Source organism: Triticum urartu, chromosome 1A, assembly GCF_056163025.1.
Source record: "Triticum urartu cultivar PI428250 chromosome 1A, HENAU_Tu73, whole genome shotgun sequence".
Lineage (NCBI taxonomy): Eukaryota > Viridiplantae > Streptophyta > Magnoliopsida > Poales > Poaceae > Triticum > Triticum urartu.
This window is the reverse complement of record NC_141873.1, coordinates 549,680,847-549,702,095: the sequence shown is the minus strand read 5'-3', so window position 1 is coordinate 549,702,095 and position 21,249 is coordinate 549,680,847. Positions and strand designations below refer to the sequence as shown.

Sequence of the window (21,249 nt, the reverse complement as noted above, 5' to 3'; positions counted from 1 at the left end):
ACTAATGACACATTAATACTCCCTCTGTCCCAAAATATAAAAGCGTTTTTTTTACATTAGTGTAGTTTCAAAAACGCTCCTATATTATGGGACGGAGGGAGTAGTTTTTATCTAATCTATTGTTTGCATGTACGCGGTGCAAGGAAGGGATGAACCAGTGACATCACCGGCGCAAAATAGATTGATACTACTACATAAAACATACATAGTCATGCGTTACTTCTGTTACTCTATTTCATGTGGTCGATCGTTTTGATCATGTCACCCAGGCCCTCCCACAATGCCGCAACGTTGCCGTAAGAGATAAACTGTTTTCAGTTCTGGTCATGTCGTCGATCGTTCTACTGATGCCAAAAATGATCTTGACCAGTTCTTGGGAGGAACCTCACATCGCCTTCGTCGAGAAGCAGCAAGCGGTGAACAAGGAGAAGCAGCAGCCAGAGCCTAAAGGGGAGCCTAAGAAGCAGCAGCCGCAGCGTCAGGAGTCGTTCAAGGCGACGGAGGAGCAGAAAGGGAAGGCGCCCATCGTGGAGGTGCCGCCCCACGTGAGGACAAGGAGGAGAAGGCGACCATGGCGGCGAGGCCGGTGGTGCCGCGGGTCGTCACGCAGCTGACGCACGAGGAGAAAGAGGAGGACTGGCTGGCCATGACAGGCACCAAGCTGTCGCGGTTCCCACACAGGCGCCCCGAGATAGTCCAGAAGCAAGTCAACGTATGCATGCATGCCCAAAGCTTTTTTTATTAATTTTTCCTTTGATTCATGCATTGGTTTTGGTATCACTGACACGATATGTTCATGTGTGCAGAACATCTGCCCAGGGGACTGGCTCTGGCATGCCAACAGGACCAGGTACAAAGTCAAGGAGATGAAGTCTGAGAAGGTACTGACTGGCTTGCCCACTGCTATTTGCACTTCACTTTGTCACCATGATTTTATTATTCTTGATCATTATATACTTGATTGTGATTCACCTCGTTAGGATTATAATTATATTTAAATGATTAGTTATTTAGATCCAACTGTGTATGTTATTTCTAAATTTTGCATTTAGATTTCTAGAGATTTTTTTAGCGGAATTAGTGCCCATGATAGTTCCTGCTCGATGCTCGTGAGCGTAAAAAACAAGCAGCCTTAGGTTGCGCTCAAATTTGGCCACCCCAGTTCACAGGTGGCGAGCGAATTGCAAAAAGAAATGTGACTCCCGAACTCGCGATGCTTACCAGCAGTGCTAGCCAGCCGAGCTAGGGACTGAGTATGGCTGATATGGAGCACTATATATAAAAGTACTTTGTATTGGAGACAGTTAATTTTCCTAGTACCGTCTTGGGCCATAATCGTAGCCAAACCCATTGAACGTTTTGCTTTCAGCGTTTATGGCTTTCAGTTTCCCTCTTTTCGCGAGGTAGTGACTTGGCATGTAGCCAAAATGGATGATCATCTTTTTGAGCTTTGTGTTATTTTGTAGCGCGTGGGAAGCCTGAAGGGCATGGCGATGGATGACTCCGACTACGACTGAGTTCGAAGAGGAGCTCGGGCGTGACTCCAACAACAGCACAACAGGAGAAAAGATATTCTGGTGTTGCCGGTGAGGAGAAGCGTTAGAAAAATAGGTAGCAAGAGAAAGAGAGGTTGAAGATAGTGATCATGGATGGGCAATCCATGAGTTTGAGTCAAATCAAACAATCGGAAAATAACTTATGAGGTTGATTTTGTGCTACCCGATAATGGTTTAGGAATGTTGCATCTCTGCTACCAATTGCCACCGTGCATCTCAAGTTTCTATTTTGGAGGAACTATTTGTTGCTTTGCTTCTCGAGTTTCTGTTTTCAATAACTATTTGTTGCTTCGCGTTGACAAAAGCACCAAGGGATCAGCTATTGATGTTATGTCTGCCCTACTCAATATAAATTTTCTGTTGACTTAGCGACTGCTTTAACTAGGGCTAGTGCTAGTTAGTCGATATCAGTTTCGTTAAATTTCACGAGGCCCTAACATGCGGATGCGGGAGTGGTGTAAGTTGGGGAAAAGGGCCCTTCTCTAAATATGCTCTAATCCGCTCGGTGTTAACTTTAGTTTAGATCAGCCTCCCATTTAGGGGTATTCTTTCGGACTCTTCAGCCAACCGTTTGAAGCTGGGGCTACCGAGGGCCTATCAGATTTTGGACCTACCAGATAAGTATGTTAGACACTCAAATATCAAATTTGGGACACAATCCCCCTAACCTTTTTCTAAGGTATAGTTCACCCCCTAACCTAATTTAACCATAAGCTTTTTGTCTAGTTCTCCTGACCAGGGTTTTCGACCGGTTCTGCCAGCCTATTTCGCTGATTATTACTGACCATTTGCGATGTTGAGATTGGCTAAGTTCAAGTCGAATCTTGCGATCCGATGATCTCGACATACCCTTCTCTGGAACTCCATCTCCTCAATAGCGAGAGAGCTCCGTTATCATGGCGACTATGGCGTTGAGGCATTGGTCTCTGTGGAAAATCTGAACATGCAACTGGTGAAGTTTGATGGGGAACACATCGCTTAAAGGTTTCTTTGTGGCAGAAGCGTTTACTTACTCATGGAGGGCATGATGGGTGATGGCTTTGCTACTGCTAATGCTAATGCAGACATGAGACATAGCGGTCTTAGTAGAAGAAAAAAGGCGTATCCTAAATTACTTAAATCTCGAGCCCCAATTCAAGTTAAATCGTGAACCATGGCTATCACCCGGGAACATGACGAGTTGCATTTGCATCAAATCCTAAACCATGTTGTTCATCTATAGGGAGCCACCACGGCCTCGCCTTCCCGAGATGGACACAAATGCAATACAAACTTAAAAGTACCTAAAAATGGAGCAGGAGTCATACTGCCGTCAAAGGCCGAGATCCAACACGCCTCCATGGCCTTAATGCCACAAGAGACAAAGCAGATTGGCGCCGGCGGGAGGCAGGAAATCCCTAGACACCCGAGGAGTCACTCATGGAGGAGTTGGAAATTGTTTCGTTGAATCAGAGTCGCATAATCTAATATATCAGTTCTTTTTAATTTGTACATCGAAACTTGGGCCATCCAAGTAAGAATTTAACAAGAAAAATTGGACATAATTTCTAGGCTAGCCTTTCCACTTTGCAAGAGATAAAATTGTTCTACCGTACCAGACCGTGTTAGGAAGTTATGTTTGTAGCCCTAAAGAATAATGACCCATTAAGTACTCATGGAAAAAGCGGTAATACATTGTAGGTTAAATTGTCTGGATTACTTAATTGTTTGATACTAGCTATTCCACACGCTTGTTTATTCGGTATTTTCCAGAGCAACCAAATCCTGTTAGCAAAGTGGGAAACTATTTTCTGGAAAAACTAGAGGTGCCATTGTTTGTATCTCCTAAAGCTGGCTAGTTTTCTTGTATTGTTTTGCCTTTGCTTACAAATGAACATTTTGGTAGGCATTTGGATGGATCTGTTCAGTTAAGAGGTTGTTGTGCTTTTGCCATATTCTCTACTAAGTCATTAAATTAATCCTTACTTGTAGTATCATACAATAATTGTATGACATATTCATAACAGAAAGGGTGATCCTTTGGTAGCTTAGAAAGCGAAGCTTTCATGCACTTCAGTAGAAAAAAAAGAAACTTTTTATTGGAGCACGCGAAATGCCCCAAATATATGCTAGTTTCCGAATATATGCACTTCAATAAGAGTATCATTTAGTGAAGTGGAAGGCATTTTTACTTCTATATGAAAAGAGTGACAAGAGTATATTACTCTCTTCGTCCCATAGTATAAGAGCATTTACACTAGCGTAGTGTAAAAAAATGCTCTTATATTATGGGACGGAGGAAGTAAATCGTAACACCTGCCATTTTATGTCACAAAAAGAAAATCAATTTTCTAATTTATAGGCATGATACCGATACCTATATTCGAACCTATACAGAAGTGGAAGGCATATATATCCATTTTAGATGTAGTAAGAACGATGGTACTTTTAGCATAAAAATCAATCTTAATGGCTACCAACATTAGAGATGCTATTACATGTTTGCCTTTTTGGCTGGAAGCACATGTATAGATAGATGAGCATTTGTTTTTTGCAGGTATATAGATAGATAAGCATGCATTAATTAGTCTAAAACCAACGGCGCTTATCCACCCAGTGCGACGTCAAGTGTTGAACTGTTGATGGGTCACGTGAGCCCGGGGATCGTCACGCTCACGCCTCAGGAGAAGCATTGTGTTGGTGCGCATTAGCCGAGGCCCTAGCTAGCAGCATTCCATTAATCACATATCTGCAGAGACTAGGGAGCACGAGGACAAGGCGGAGAGTGGGAGAGAAAGAGTGTGTGTGTGGTGATCGGAGTGAAACGGCAGCCAAGGAAACAAGGAGGAGGCTGAAACGCTGCTCCGATGCGAGGGTCCTCCTCAGTCGCGTCTTCGCCCAGCCCCGCCCAAACGGACGTGAATAGCATGACGAGGTAATCAAAATCCCCTTCTTGCCGCCGCAATTTTGCTCATGGAGTTCTTCCGGTGCGGTGTTCTGGGTTGTTCTTTCCTTCCTGCCGTGTTGTGGGTTTTGTTCTGTTCTAGGACTTCTGATCGTTGGTCTGTCTCTGCGGAGGCGAAGGATCTTGGCGGAAGATTCATTCTCTCGCCCGATTGTTTCTATGTTGTCGCTGCAGACAGTTCTGTGTGCTCTTTTGTGCGGATTTTCATCGAACAGATCTTCGAATGCTCGGGGTTCGCACTTCAGTTTTGCAGTTTGTAAACAAGTTTCTTTTCCTTGTATACTGATTTTGGTTTCCAAATCCTGGCCTCGCGTTTTCTTGCTCGGGGAACAAGTTCTTTTTGCTGTTCGTTTCGTGCTGCATCCAAATATTGGATAGTTCATTTGATTTTGTTTCGTGTGCAGGTCCCAGAGAATCAACCCGGATTCCCTCGCTGATGGCGGCAGCAGCGGCGCAAGCAAGAACCCAGCGGCGCCGGCGCCGGCCCCCAAACCGAGCAAGGAGGAGCGCGCCCCGGACGTCGTCGTCGACACCTCACGCCTCGCGCCCTACTTCCCCCGCACCTCGCTGGAGAATCGTCCGGCGTCCTCATCCGCTGCCCTCCTGAGCCACCTTCGCTACAACGTCGCCATGGACACGTCCCACTCCCAGGGACCCAACCTCGGTAGTGGCGGTGGCAGCGGCATCGCCTTGTCGGACTATCCCTTGCCGCTCCAGTGGTGGGGCCACGGGAAGCGCTCGCGCAGCCGTCGCCAGGCGCCGGTGCCCGAACCCGAGCTGACGCGCGCCGAGGTGCGCCGTTGGAAATCCCTCAAGTACAGGAGCCGCAAGGCGGCGAAGGCGCAGGCGCGAGCGGCGATGGCGCCGCCGCGCGCCCGCGGCCCCAACCTCAGAGCATCCCCATCGCCTCCTCCTCGCGCCGGCACCCTCTGGCTCCACGGGTACGACGCACGCCCCTCCCCTTGGCTATACTATCTGTTTTGTCGCCGTTCTATCTGGTTCGTGTTGCATGCAGTTCTATCTTTCTTTACAGCATCACTCTATTGCACTTTTCTAGACTCATCCAACACCATGTTTTGTTTCCATGCTAGCACTGGCATCCATCACATTAATCATCCATGCATCACATTAAACAATAACATTAATAGTTTTCGTTGTCCTTGTTTGTGTCTACTCAGGATAGCCAGATACATGTACACTAACCCGCAAAAAAAAGATAGATACATGTACACATACATATATGATCTTCACTGCTATCTACTGGGGGCATGCATGCTAGATACTTACAAATATATTGTTCGGTTGCTAGTAACCCACAAAGAGGGGAAGTAGGTTTTTTTTATGTTCATTTCATGCTGTATCCAAATGTTTCACTTGGTTCTGTTGTGATCCAATAGCTCGCTAACATCGTCTCTCGAACGTTTGTTTGATTTTGTTTTCTGTGCAGGTACCCGGGAATCAACTCGGATTCCCTCCCTCTCGCTGATGACGGCAGTGGCAGCGTGATCCTTAGGCCAGTGGCACCGATGGCCGGCCCCACACAGAGCAAGGTCGAGCGCACCCCGCTCGTACTCGCTGACACCTCATGCCTCGTGCCGTACTTTCCCCGCACCTCGCTGGAGCACCACATGATACGTGGGCGCATGACATCCTCATCCGCTGCCGTCGCGAGCCACCATCCCTACAATATCAACATGCACACATATCAGGGACCCAACGTTGGTTGTGGCGGCGCCAGCGACATTGCCCGCACCTCACTTGAGCAGCACATATTGTGGGGTCATGCTCCGCACCCGCCTCAACCGGCGTACTCACCAATTGCGCCCATGAGCCACCATCTCTTGAACAACGCCATGCACACCTCCCCGGGATCCAACTTCAGTGGCGGTGGCGGCAACAACATCGCCTCACCGAATGCCCATGTGCCGCTTCGGTGGGACCAAAGGAAGCGCCCGCGTAGCCGCCGCGCGGCGCCTGGACCCACTCCCGCGCCTAAACCGGAGTTGACCCCCGCCAAGGCGCAGACGCAGGCGGTGAAGCCGATGGTGTCGTCAGGCGCTCGCGAGCCCAACCTCATCACCAACATGTCGCTCCCTCCTCGCGCTCTCACCCTTTCTCTCCGCAGGTACGCAAATCCCTCCGCCTCGCTATGTTGTCCATACCCATCATCACTATTGGCATGTTTGTGGCAGTTCCCTACTCGTTTGTGTCGCATGCAGTTGTATCTTTCTTTACAACATCACTTTGTTATACTTTTTTGGACTCATCAAGCACATTAAAATGGAGCCCGCGTGAGAGAGAGAGAGAGAGAAAGAGAGAGAGAGTCACTCAGTTACAATTTTTTGGACTCATCCAGCACATTGAGCATGTTTTGTTTTCATGCTAGTAGCACTTAATCCATCACATTAAAGCATCAACCCATCATAGAGGTATCTCGCAACGAAAAAAAGCATTAGTGACCCATTCACACCAATGCCATTAATAGTTACCATTGTTTGTGTGTACGCGGTGCTGGACGGATGAACCGGTGACATCATTGCTAAATTACTACTCTACTAAGGAAAGATAGATACACACACACAAATATGATCCTTGTAACCATCTTATATATTTACTGGCTGGGCAGTCTACCCTTTCAACACAACCAACGCGTAGTAATTGATGGATTGAATGAAGAGAAACATTTTCTAGCTGGTCGTGTGGTACTTGTTGCGTCATAGTACTATTTGTTGCTAACATGATGACAATGATGAGCAGCTCCGCGGAGGAGCTTCACAACACCATTGGCGAGCAACAGCCAACGTTGAAGGAGAAGAAGGTGATGCCGCCGCCGAGCGCCCTTGGTCCCATCCTCTCGACCATCTCTCCTCATGCTGCCACCCTCTCGCTCCACAGGTACGCACTCCCCGCCCAATAAGCGCATACTGTACTCGACATTCTCTGTAGACGCAGGCAGCACCCATGGGTCATGGACGACAGCGTCGCGTCTATTCTTCATTTGTTTGTGTTGTGTCGTCTCGGTCGGGTTTGAGCCGCTGGTCCATGGATCGGGTTAGGTCCGGCCTAGTTTTTTTTTCTATTATTATGGGTTCACGTCCGCTCTGGTCTATTTTTTTTGTTTTGTTTTGAGGGGTAAAGCATTTATTCAATCAAAGGAAATCAAACAAAGTCTGAAATCTCATCTGCTACAGCCTGCAGAATACAGCCCGGTGGCACCTCAAGCCATTCTTTATTCATACGAATGCTAACCCTTTCCTTTGCTAACCTATGCGCCACTTCATTAGCCGATCTACGCACCCAGCTCACCTTAAACTCTTGCCGAGTCTGTACGTAGTAGCTGCTTGATCTCCTCCACCAACGGACCTACAGCCGACAGGTTCTTGCCCTTATCATTGATCATCGCCACCACTCCCTTGCTGTCCAGCTCAAGATGGATCCTCTCTACGTTTTGCTGCATTGCCAGTTTGACTGCTTACCTGCTTGCCAAAACCTCAAGCATCTCCGGGTCGGAAGTGCTTGGGAGGAACGAGCACGCTCCTCCTCTATATGCACCACTCCTCCTCCACCGTAAACCTGCAGTTTTGAGGTTGCCCCGTCCGCGTTCACCATGATCCAGCCAGCATCGGGTGGCTTCCATCTCTCCATGGTCCTGGCTGTTCTTTGGTGAACCTCAGTCGTCCACTGCCTCATATGATCATGAACCCGCTCCGCCACAGCTTTCGCGTCCGCAATTCTCTTCCCATCGCGATCGCGTGCCTCATTCCGAGCAAGCCACAGCCCGTAGAGGCCCTGCACCATTGTCTCACGTTCAGCGTCACTAGCACCGGCGGACCACTCCTGCAGCCACTGTGAAACGGCGGTGCGGGAACCATTTAACTCCGGCGGTGTGACTACAGGCGCAGCCTTCTCCTGTCGGAGCACTTTCCAGAACTGTTTCGAGTGTGGACTGCCCCAAAAGCGGTGAAAAATAGATTCCTCTCTCCCACGGGCAGCACAAAATACTCCGCCTTTGATCTGCCTCCGGTGAAGCTCTGGTCTCCTTTGTTTTCTTTGTGTTATTATGGGTTCATTCAAGCTCGGTCCGATCTAGTTAAGAGGGTGCTTGGATCCAAGGACTTATTTTAGTCTGACTAAAAATAGTCTTTTTAAGAGGCTAAAGTTCCAAGCACCTCTGACTAAAGAGGGGCTTAAACTAGTCTTGAGACTACCCCTACTAAAATGTGGATTAGTCCTCTCTCTCCTCATTTAACTTCTCTCCTTTAACACATGCGAGTTCTGGATTGGAGAGTTTGTAGGATAATAAATGCTCATTAACTTGATTTTAGTCTCTTTAGTATTTGGATCCAAGCATGGATGAGGCTAACAAGTTTTAGTCCCACTACTTTTAGTCATGAAACTAAAATGTATCCAAGCACCCTCTAAGGCTGTCGGCATAGGGGGTCACTTTGTTGGTGCTCCATATTTAGGACCTGTGGTTCATTTATTTACTCATTTATGTCTCAGTTTTTTTTTCTCATTTATACACCTTCTGTAGCCTTCCCATTTACAACATGCTAGCAGTACCAATGTCACATTAAGGATCATAATAGTATGTCCGGCAACAAATGAAAACTCAAGAAATATATCCATCCATCACCCCGCTGGGCTCGTCCCGGATCCACTCCAGATTCCTGGGTAGAAAATCATCACCTCCTCCATTTTTTTACAACAAACATGACATGCCAATGTACTAATTAATTTACCAATAGCAGAATACAATTTGATCCATATTTTTCTCAAACAAGTCTTAATTTTGCATTTAAAAAGGCTACATACCTTGAAAAGTTCAAAGAAGACAATCTGCATGTGTTCATTCTTCCAAATTTGACCCAAAAAAATGAGATGTACTGACTCAAAAAAATGAGAACCATTTATTAATTGTTTGACCCAAACTGAAAAAATTCGGTAGTACTCCCTCCGTTCCTAAATACTTGACTTTCTAAAGATTTCAAAAAGTGACTAGATACGAAGCAAAATGAGTGAATCTACACTCTAAAATATGTCTATATACATCCGTATGTGGTAGTTCATTTGCAATCTCTAAAAAGACAAATATTTAGGAACGGAGGAAGTAATTAGTAACATTCCTGCAAATTACAGCTCAAGATGCCACATAGATTAAAAATCTGACCCAGACTGAAACTGTTCAGTAACAAGCAGTAACATTCTTGGACAGCAGTACTACATTACGATTTACACAGGAGCACAACAAACCTAAACTCGTAATGAGCAGTTCTATCAGGTAGCAGCACGACGAGCAATCAGTAAGAGTAGACAAAAATTGGTAAACGAGCAGAAATCTCATCAAAGGATGGCTCAAGCTTAGCCACCGCCCTCGTCCTTGGCATCTGTCTCGCAAGCTCAGCCACATCGTGACCACAACTGCCGCCGCTCTCTGTCGTGTGTCCGCATGGTAGAAGCTTGGCAAAACAAGTCTCCTTCTCAGTCCTCACCACCGGACACCTTTTCCATCTCTACTCCATGTGACTCACCATCCATGCAGAACTCCAGGAGCCCATTCTACTATGCCACACCGATGCTTGCATCCATGATCAGCCTCTCCTTCCAAATATTGATGTGTGCCTTGAGCCCCTGGTTAAGAAAAGCCAGACCGCCAGTTTCTTCCAGCGACGGCGGCCTCCACAATGGAAACAGCTCCCGAGAAGTCAAAGTCAGGATCATGATGGCGTTCAGATGCACTCATTCTTCCACACACGAGCGAGATCCTCATTTTTCCACTTCTTCTCCGCATCCCTCTCCAACCTTTCACCATGGATCTCGCCGGAGCAGCCGCAGTCGGCGTGCGGCAACCCAGCAGCCGTCGACCCGCTGCACCTGCGTCGTCTTGCAGCATCTGTGTCTTCCGTCATTGTGGTCTATGTTGCCGAGCATCATTGGCGCAGTAGGCCGCTGTTGTGGTCGATGTTGCCGAGCACGTTGGTACAGCGCTCCGGCGTTGCAGGTGAACGGATCTCGCCGGCCTATAGGGATGCTTCCGTGCAGCGCGCACGGTGTCGCGCCCTTGCAGATCTTGTCGGGGACGGCAGAGTTGCTGTGCAACACGCGGCGCTGCGACCGGCGGGGAGGAGTTGCAATACAATGTTCATGGTGTTGTAGCCGTCTCATCGGCGGCACGATGGAGCTGGAATGCAACAAATGGTGCTATGACCGGTGGACCTCGCAGGTGAGGGGGTGTGGTTACTCCAGTGCAACGTTCATTGTGTTGGGACTGTCTTCCTTGGCAGTGCGGCGGAGCTGCAGTGCACTATGTGGTGCTGTGACTGGCGGACCTCACTGGTTGCGGGGAGCTGCAGTGTAGCGTCATGGCGCGGTGCTTGTCTAGCACATCCGCTCATCCCGTGATGGCCATGCGTTGGCTTCTAGGACAACCGTCGACAGCCCTCCCTCGTGTGCCTACACGACTTAGCGGGCAAGACTGTCTCGGCCCTGCCTCCCACGCCCTATGGGTCAAAGGGTGCATCCTAGGCCATGGTGGGGGCTGGTTTCAGTCAGCTACTGCACAACACTCTCAATGCTTCATCAACGGTGGGCCTGCTTCTCTGATGCCACAAGCTCTTATGTGGCGCATGGTACGCCACCGTGTGGGAAGCTATTATGTGCTTACCACTCACACATATGCATGACCCTACTGCACCTACTCCGCTCCTGGGAACACCGCCGCCACTAGTGGCCTCTGCATCACCACTGATGGCTGAGTCCATGTCGGATCTCATGTACGAGCATGGGAACCCAGCCCCTAGACCCCACAATGTTGAGACCCCATCGGCCACGTTGTTCGTCATCCGACACTAGCCTCCGCTACTCCTCACTCTTCATTGCTATAGGCCGAGGCATCGACTTTGCAGCCCGACGTTGTGTCACTTCTTTGCAACAACGCTTGCCTCCAATCCAAGATAAGGTCCACCCTAGTGACGTGAATGCCAAGAAGATCCCGTACTGGCATATGGAGATTATCGTCGAGGGCGAGGATGTTACTCAGCTTCTATCTCCAAGTTTGATAGACTGTTTCAAGGGAAGCTTTCGTCGGTCGCCGTCAGCGCGCTCCATGCTTGGGCTCTTTAGGCAGGACTGCGACCTGGCTACCACGATGGAGGATGTTCTGATCCTGCATGGGGGAGAGGAGAGCCTCGACTAGTAAATACAGGAATCGATCAAAACCATGATTGTGGTCTAACTTTGTGTAAAAGTTGTTGCTTGAGTTCTTTTAGTCCCAGATGCTAGCAAGCCTTTTGTTGTCTGTATTTAGGGGAGGGCATTCTCCTGAACCTTGTTGTTCCTCTTTCTAGCATAATGTTGTGGTTAGAGATGGTCTGAACTTGTTTGTAGTCCATTGTTTCTTAAAGTGCAAGTGTTCCTTTGTGTGCTATGCTTGATTACCCTTTCTTACCAATGTTAGAACACACCCTTAGCATCATTAGTTGTAATGTCATGGGGCTAAACTATCTTGATAGAATATCAATTTTCCTTGAGATGATTGTGACCTCCTCTCATAAACTCGTGCACATTCAAGAACCCAAGTCGGGAACGACTTACGCTGCTACTATCATTTATTTTGGCGACGTCAGGCTGAGGAACTTTCCAGTCACACCGGCCCTTGGTACTACGGGTGGTATTTTGCTTTTCTTGAACAACGACATGCTCGATGCTTCTGGCATCACCAGCGAGGTGTTCCTTCTGTCAGCTATGATCGAGATCAAGCTGACTACGGCCTATGGACCCATGACCTATCTTCGGAAATATGGTTCTTTTGCGGAGCTCCACGTCCACAAACTTTGTCTTGGTGTCATGTGGTTAGTCACAAGTGAATTTAACCAAATTTACAGAGCATGATGCAGAAACAGGAGGCACACTAATATTCTGCTCGTCACTCGCTTATGTGGTACTCTTGATCCATGCGAGCTTAAAGAGATCCACCTGCAGAATAGGAAGTTCACTTGGTGTAATGAGCGGCGGGATCCGACCCTATGCAAGCCGGATAGCTATTTCCGCAACATCTATTGGGATCTTCATTTTGAAAATCATGTGCTCGCTGCCTCCTCGTCCGCCCTGTCTGATCATCGTCCCTTGTTTCTTGCTAGTGACCATGGTCTGAAGTAGCTACATGCATTCAAGTTCGGGAACTTTTGGGTCAAGCTTCTGGTTTTTGGAATTTTGTTGTGGAGGCTTGGGGGAAGCCCTCGCCACACAAGGAGCCGTCTAGGGTGCTCTTTGAAAAATTAAATTGCACTAACATCCATATTCGGTGATGGAGCAATGCCGTTTTCTCTACCTCAATATTCGGTTGTACATGGCGCTTGAGGTCATCCTTAGATTCTATACAGACATAGATTCCCTACCGATTTCACTAGAGGAGAGTGATTTGAGATAAAGGATAAAGTGGAGGGTCGTCGATCTAACGAGTCTGGAAAGATCATTTAAAACCTTAAGGAGGGTGATGCAAATGCAAAAAATTTACCTCTGCATCAATGCTTGAAGGCACAATAACTTCATCGACAAGATTCGGCAGGGAGCCGGCTAGCTTACTTTCAACAATGATAAAGCAAGGGTGGTGCAAGACCATTTCTCCACCATGTCGCATAAAGCACAGGGGTGTCAAAGAGACTTTAATTGGGAAATTCTATATTTCTCTGCGACCTCTCTGGCATCGGAGACCCTTTCACAGAGAAGGAAATGATTGACGTCATTGCACAAATGCCTAAGGATAAGTCTCCATCTCCAGATATTGCTTTGTCGGGCCTTTTTCCAAGGCTTTTTGTGCTACAATTAAGCATGGCATCATGGCTATGATCAATAATTTTTCCAGACTCATTGTTGAGCACATTAAGCGGCTTAATTCGGCCAACATTGCGATCCTCCCAAAGAAGAATGGTGATGAATGCATCGCTGACTTTACGTGGATTAACCTTATTCGCATGGAGTACTAATGCATGTTAATATCGCCTCATATATGATGAAGATGCTAATTGAGACACTCATTCATATCTATGGTGAATTATTTTGTACTGGCCTTTATTAATCATGCTTACCAGTGACAAACTTGCGTTGTTACCTTGTTGAAGGTGTTGTCTACTTCTTGTGGTGCTGGTCTCGGCAACCATGATGCAAATCATGTCTCGTCCATCTTTGATAGGATGTGGCGACAACAAGCGAGGACGTCTATCCCTTCTTGAAGACGTTGTTGCGGAAGAAGTTGATTTAGTCCTAGGTGTTTTTTCACAACCTGTAATGTTTCGGCTCGAGATGCGTTTGTTCAGTACTCCGCTTGACAATTAATATAAATGGTTTTGTGCATCACAATGATGCAGAGGCCGAGGGTCTCAACCATACTTGTTGAACAAAGGTATCGCTTTTGTTGAAAAAAATCCTTTTGAGAAGTCATGTGCCACATGTTCCCTATATAGATGGTTTCATGTCACTTGTTGTTGGGAGATACATGGTACAAGGAGCACCGTGCTAAATATAATAGTCGCACCAACACATATCACATTAATGAGGGTCAGAAATATGGCTTAGTGCACGTGCAGGATGAGCCTTTTATTGCTTGGAGGAAAGAACACCTTGAGAAGATAAAAGATCACAAAGAAGCAGAAAAGAAGAAGGTCAAAGCTATTGAAATTCTATGGTCTCTCATCAATCTACAAGTTAAATATATCTGAAGGGACTTACTCAAAACCAAGGTCAGTTTCGTATCAAGGTCTAGAGGATGATACGACCATACATGTTCATGATATTCTTAGCGTTATTCCAGTCTATGATGATAAAAGCGCCAATGTACACATTGTACATAAGTCGTAGCCATGCATCTACTTTGCATGGGTTGGACATGAGAAATAATGTATTTGTCCCGGACAAGACAAAAATAACTTCAATTGGGAGCAAAGAAGAAGCCAGGTATTGATGCATGTGGGCGAGCTGAGGAGAAGAGAAGTACATGCTTCTATTTTGTCATTTCAGAGCCACCATATCAATCATATGAGTAAAAGGAAACAACAACTTAGTTATAATTTAAGAGTTGGAGATGACAAAATAGAGATTAGTTTCCTACTTTGAAGAAGACGTGGTCGAATTATTTATGGGACATGGTAGAAAGTGAAAGGTGTATGACAAAAACAAAGAGATTGGCTTCCTACTTTGAAGAAGATATGGACGGATTATTTAAGGGCCGCGGTATAAAGAGAAAGGTGCATGAACTTGCTATTTTTATTCGTTCCAATCAAGGAGAGATTTAGCTCAGAGGTTCACATGCATGGAATATATTGTGTTGGAAGAGTGCTGTTGGGGTCTACAATGCATAGTATACCATAGTGATGCACCAATTTAAAAGAAGTCGTATTTATTTACGATAGAAATCTAAGGTGTTTGATTTGGGTTGTAAGATTGTCTTGCTAACCTATAAACTAAGAAATCTAATAGTTGGTAGATTTTAGGTAATTTTTGAGCATGTAAAGGAGATTTCGTTGGGCAATCAACTTTCTTTCCAAGCTAAGTTAGTTGGTTCATGTATTAAAGCCTATGTTGTGTGCCATGTAACAACAAGTTATTTTGAGGAAATAGACATATATTGCAGAAAAATACCCATATCGAGTTTTGAGGGAAGCTGTCTGAAAATCCTATGTTTTGGAGGAATCTTTGAAGACCTGTATATTGTGATTTCTGCATAGAAATTGTCTTGTGCATGAGTTTCCATCTTCTAGATTGGTTATATTGTGTTCAACCGCAATGTTCAAACCCTCTACTTCGTGTACACCACGTGCGGGGCAAGAGGCTACTGCACTGAAGGTGGACGACCATGAAAGATAGGGTTGTGATGATAGATCAGATCTTGCCTTGAGGTTCGTTCCTCATCACACTCTCCACGACAATGCTTGGCTGAGGAGAATTTACATGTCCATGGGACTCATAAGTTATCACATCAATCAAGTTTGCGCTCTTTGGGCTATGCTTGATCATGTTCATCTTTTGGAAGCTTGCGGCAAATGGCATCTACTCCGCTGCTTCCGCTGAGGGGTCCATCACCATTTTGATTAAGCATGCAATATTTTATAAGTGGGTGCCCCAAGTGGAAGCTTTTTGCATGACTTGTCATCAAGAATATGATTTTCGACCACCGAGTCTAGAGAGGAGAGGATGTCCAAACCGTGGCTTCAGTCAACTTTTTAGGAGGAAGCTTGAGTCCGCTACACACATTTTGTTCAAGTGCAAACCCTTCATCTGTGTTTTCGAGGTTTTAAAGGCATGGCTTGCCTCCTTGGAGTGAACATCGCTCAATGGGGTGGACTACCACGATGCTCTTGGTCGTGGCCAAAGTAGGAAAGAGATAGATGCTCGTTGGGGGGAACTTTGGAACGAGAGGAATGTGAGGTTCTTTTTAGAATGAGGATAAAAAAAGTGTCCGGCTTAAACTTAATAAAGCCTACACACCGGCAATATACAAACAAGTCACACTACATAGAGGAAACTTGGTTTCCTGAGTATGAGATAAATCACTAGGGCATCAAACTAAGGCAGAGCCCGCAGGCTCGGGGAGGATCCAAAAGGATGCCATGACCCTAACACACCGGCGGAGATGAACGAGCCATCGAGTAGACCCGTCATAGCTTGTTGATCGCCAATACTATGCTATCAACGTTGCTTCGCTTCCCAAGCAGCATCCACTGCTGCAGGTAAACATTGCACTGGAAAAAGCGGTCAGCAGGATGAGGGAGGGCAACCTCAATCGTAATTTTGTTGTCATTTTGCCGAATGGCCCATAACAATGGCTCTACATATGGCCACATTACGCATTTGGACATGCCACGTAACGAGTTCAATAGAAAGATCAACTCCGCACCAGAGGCTAGATCCCAATGCATCCCTGAAGCTTCACGGACTGCACTCCACAGAAAGCGCGAAAAGGATATCTAAAGAAGACATTGTTGGTGTCCTTCCACACCACACACAAAGCACAATGGGCGTCCAAACGGTAATTGCTCTTAACTATATTGTTAGACGTCGGCAGGTGGTTTCTAAACATTTGCCACAAGAATATTTTAACTTTTAGCGGTAGTGGCCTTCCAAATATGGCACATGACAAAAAGTGAAGAAGTTTTAGATAGTTGTGCATAGAGCGATTTTACTGAGAACTGCTAGAGCTAGTAAGGTGCCTCATAACCACGTCGTCACCACTGGACATGAGCATGTATTGGAGCCTATCCCAAAGAGAGTTCCGACTAGCGTTCTCGATAGTGGTTAGCTCACGATGAAAGGATACAACTAGGGGGAGAAGAGAAATGCCTCGGCTACCGAGATATCCGACTCCACTATTATGGAGTACAGTGCACATAATTCCATCCAAAGCAGCTGCAAATCCAGTCAATAGTCAAACAAAAATGCAGATGGGCTTGCCATTCCTAGTCAAAAACTTTGCCCCCAAAGTGAAAGCCGGCTTAACCGCTTGGATCTCATTCCAAAATGGGTAGCCACAAACCTTAGATTCAAAACAAAAGAGCAGTCCGGGAAATACTTTGCTTTGAAAAGCTTCGCCCAAAGCGCACTAGCATTTTGGGAGAGCTTCCAAACCCACTTGGATAAATGGGAAATGTTCATAAGTTTAAAATTTATTAGGCCCAAGCCTCCTGACTTTTATGGATGGTAAAACTATCACTCACTTAACCTCATGGTATTTCCTCTTGGCTCCAGCTCCTTCCCAAAAGAACTTGGAGCGCAACATGTCCAGTTTGGTGTAAGCCCCATCATCTAGAAGGAACAAACCCATTGTGGATATGGTAATATAGGAGATGCTCAAATTTGTTAAGATCAGCCTAGAGCCCGAAGATATGACCTCGCATGCCACGGGAAAACCCTTTTAGCTACCGAACAACACAACGCCTCGCCATCAGAGATTTTAAGGTTCTTGTTATTAATTGGGAACCCTAAGTACGAGATTGGGAAGTCTCCTAACTTGGAACCTGATATTCCTCCCAGTGATCCATCCCCTTGGACTTATGGAAATTAACCTTCATCCCCGACATTGCCTCAAAACATAGAAGGATTGGTTTTACCGAGGCAATACTAAGCTGGTCTGGTTCGAACAACATCATTGTGTCATCTATGTATTGCAAGTGCACACCCCCTAGGGATAAGTTGGGCCACCCCCCTTCATATGCCCAGTAGCTCGATCCCTATCGAGCATTGCCGAGAGTGCCTCAACAACGAAGTTAAAGAGCAAGCAGTAGAGGATTGACTTGTATCAACCCACGCTTGTTGAACCCACCTAGCCTTAAAACCATTGTGAAGCAAAACCTCATGGAGAAATACCTAGCTGACACAATGATAAGCTTTTTTGTAACTTAAGTAGGGTCGCCTATTGTCTACATCTCTTAACTCCGTGCATTATCTCATGCAACGCCACTAATCCTTCAAGGATGTAACCGTCTTTGATAAACGCGGATCGACATCTATTTATGATGTGATGGGCCAACGGAGAGGGACGTGAGGCATATGACTTCTACAACGGATTTTAAAAGGAACATTGATCAGCGCTATCAGTCGAAATTGGCAAATGTTTTGTCAGCCCCCTTGACTTCAGAATTAACGGAAGCACGCCAAATTTTAACCTAGATATGTCAAGCATACCGACCGTGAAACCAGTGCAGATGGCAAGCAAAGGGCCCTTCAGAAAATTCAAGAACATGTGAAAGAAGGCAACCGACCAACCGTCTAGACCGGACACCTTATCCAGTTCCATGGAGAGAATCTCCGCGTCGATCTCTTGAGCCACGAAGGAGCACATAAGATTAGCATTTTCCTCATGTGAAACACACTACGAGTGAACCTGCAGATTAGAGTGCAGCACAACCAATTCGGGCTCAGCCGAGCCCGCCCACCTAATGTTGAAAGTATAGATACGCCCTGCTCCAATTGCGGACGCTGGATGGAGCACTTACATCTACGGCCATTCGCTTATGCATGAAAGTAGCGTGTGTTTGCATCCCCTTTGGTAATCCACTTGACCCCACCTCTACGACGCAAGTACTCTTGCTCCGTGTGAAGGATAGCGAGCACCTTGTTCTCGGTGGCGTATCTATGTTCCCATTCGGCAAGAACACACAAAAAATAGACGTAGAAACATGCTTAATTTTGCCGCAAGCGCAATCCATGTCTCAAACGCGTCACGCAAATTACCAGCAGACGATAAGGCTATGGCCTAGCGCTCCTGAATCAACGATTCATTTTCGCCATCTAACATGCTGATGATCGTCTTGGCGCTCAATAAGGCCGAAGCCAAGATTTCGGTAACCACCCACTAGTGCAAGGCACCTAGGTTCCATTATGCCGTGAGAGTTTTTCTCCATTTGTGGAGGAGCAATGGCCTCCTCCTTTGAACCTCTAGTAACCTTCTTTATTGAGAAGATTAGGCAAATCTTTTGTGTTTGTTTCAAATTTTTTGAAACACTTTTTGTACTCTTCTATTTTCATCTTTAGAAACGGAAGTTTATTTTAATCATGTTTTTTCCACTACCAGTAGAATACTACCGTCGCATTAAGCATCACCAGATTATCCCCAGGATAGCTAATCTAACCAATCTCCAGCATTATATATAGGGTATCTTTCCAGTGAGCTTGCATATCCGTCCACAAACACTCTGGCACTAATGCCCCATTAATAGTTTCGCGTGGCTCAAAATAGATTGATACTACTACGTACAACATACATATATAGTCCTGCGTTAGTTCTGTTGCACAATTTCATGTGGTCGATCGTTTTGATCGTGTCCCCCAGACCCTCCCTTTCAACCCAACAACGCCGCAATGTTGCTGTAAGAGATAAACTTTTTTTAGTTCTTGTCATGCCGTCGATCGTTCTACTAATGCCAAAAATGATGTTGACCAGTTCTTGGGAGGAACCTCACACCGCCGCCGTCGAGAAGCAGCCAGCGGCAAGGGAGGAGAAGCGGCAGCCAGCCCCCAAAGGGAAGCCTAAGAAGCAGCAGCAGCAGCGTCAGGAGTCGATCAAGGCGACAAAGGAGCAGAAAGGGAAAACGCCCATGGTAGAGGTGCCTCCGCCCGTCGAGGAGGAGGGGGAGAAGGCGGCCATGGCGAGGCCGGTGGTGCCGCGGGTCGTCACCCAGCTGACGCACGAGGAGAAAGAGGAGGACTGGCTGGCCATGACGGGCACCAAGCTGCCGCGGTTCCCCCACAGGCGCCCCGAGATAGTCCAGAAGCAAGTCAACGTATGCATGCATGCCCAAAGCTTTTTTATTATTATTTTTTCCTTTGAATCATGGATTCGTTTTGGTATGACTGACACCATCTGTTCGTGCGTGCAGAACATCTGCCCAGGGGAGTGGCTCTGGCAGGCCAACAGGACCAGGTACAAAGTCAAGGAGATGAAGTCCGAGAAGGTACTCACTAGCTTTTCCACTGCTATTTGCACTTCACTTCATTGCCATGATTTTATTATTCTTGATGATTATATATTTGATTGTGATTCACCTCGTTAGGATTATAATTATATTTAAATGATTAGTTGTTTAGATCCAACTGCATTTGTTATTTCTGAATTTTGCATTGTAATAAGATTTTTAGAGATTTTTTTAGGGAATTAGATTTCCAGGTGTGTGGGGTTGGGAGGGGGGCTGAGGGTGGCCAACGTGCCCATCTCCTAGCCTAGGTGCTCTTACACGTGTGGCCAGGAAGTCGTGTTATATCTACATCCTTTGACGGTGAAAGCACGTACCAGTTGATATTCTAGAACTTTACATTGTGTATGGAGCATGGAAAGGTGTGACCCTAGGTGGGAGTGGTTGACATGCTCGAGTGCGGATATCATTAGAGTTTGAGTTAGATTTCTATCATAAATTCAAGTTACAAAAAATGAGTTATATGTTTAACAAAAAATATATTATTAGAAACTTCTTTCAAATACAAATCTAACAATACAATTATTATAGTATAACACATATTTTGCAAGTGACATCTATATTGAATTTTTTTTAAGATACGAGCGGGGCTGAAAAAATTTGGATGGAGGAAGTACTTTGTCTTGGAGACAGTTAATTTTCCCAGTACCGTCTTGCGTCTTGGGGCCAGAATCGCAGCCAAACCCATTGACTGTTTTTGCTTTAAGTGTTTTTGGTTTTCAGTTTCTCTCTGTTCGCACCACAGTGACTTGGCATGTAGCCAAGATGGATGATCACCTTGTTGAGCTTTGTGTTATTCTGCAGCGCGTGGACGGCTTGAAGGGCATGGCAACAGATGACGAGGACTCCGACTCCGACTGAGCTCGAAGACGAGCTCGGGCGCGACTCCAACAATGGAGCAACAATGGGAGAAAGGATATTTTGGAGTTATTGGTGCTGAGAAGCGTCATGAAAAGCGGTATCAAGAGAAAGAGAGGTTGAAGATAGTTAGTGATCATGGATGGGCATTCCATGAGTTTGAGTCAAATAAAAAACCCGGAAAATAATTTATGAGGTTGATGTTGTGCTACCCAACAATGGTTTAGGAATGTTGCATCTCTGCTACCAATTGCCACCATGCATCTCAAGTTTCTGTTTCGCAGGAACTATTTGTTGCTTTGCCTCTTGAGTTTCTATTTTCAGTAACTATTTGTTGCTTCGCGTTGGCAAAACCACCAAGGGATGAGCTCTTGATGTTATGTCTACCCTACTCAATGTAAATTTTGTGTTGACTTAGCGACTGCTTGCA

At 46.1% G+C, this 21,249-nt stretch overlaps 1 protein-coding gene and 1 long non-coding RNA gene across 3 annotated transcripts; both read left to right on the top strand.

The window, feature by feature from the left end:
- Positions 1 to 58: 58 nt before the first annotated feature.
- LOC147992562 (uncharacterized) lies at positions 59 to 1,818 on the top strand. The gene is made up of 3 exons (XR_015609314.1): positions 59 to 712; positions 807 to 881; positions 1,467 to 1,818. It is a non-coding gene; the product is annotated as an uncharacterized LOC147992562 (long non-coding RNA).
- Positions 1,819 to 4,140: 2,322 nt separating this feature from the next.
- On the top strand, positions 4,141 to 21,249 carry LOC147992561 (uncharacterized). Of its 2 annotated transcripts, XM_087530919.1 has the most exons (7): positions 4,141 to 4,470; positions 4,905 to 5,441; positions 5,948 to 6,625; positions 7,258 to 7,395; positions 19,433 to 19,772; positions 19,869 to 19,943; positions 20,766 to 21,249. In XM_087530919.1, the coding sequence occupies exons 1-7, from the start codon at positions 4,403 to 4,405 to the stop codon at positions 20,820 to 20,822; spliced, it is 1,893 nt and encodes a 630-aa protein (XP_087387045.1). In that variant the 5' UTR covers positions 4,141 to 4,402; the 3' UTR covers positions 20,823 to 21,249. The 2 variants fall into 2 exon arrangements, with proteins under 2 accessions (XP_087387045.1, XP_087387046.1); XM_087530920.1 differs by lacking the exons at positions 19,433 to 19,772; positions 19,869 to 19,943; positions 20,766 to 21,249 and adding an exon at positions 13,620 to 13,934.

What these genes read in the sequence shown, in the direction of transcription:
- LOC147992561 (XM_087530919.1), top strand. Translation starts at nt 4,403, where the DNA reads ATGCGAGGGTCCTCCTCAGTCGCGTCTTCGCCCAGCCCCGCCCAAACG. An exon ending in GGCACCCTCTGGCTCCACGG is followed by an intron (nt 5,442 to 5,947) that starts GTACGACGCACG and finishes TTTTCTGTGCAG; the next exon opens with GTACCCGGGAATCAACTCGG. An exon ending in GCCACCCTCTCGCTCCACAG is followed by an intron (nt 7,396 to 19,432) that starts GTACGCACTCCC and finishes GATGTTGACCAG; the next exon opens with TTCTTGGGAGGAACCTCACA.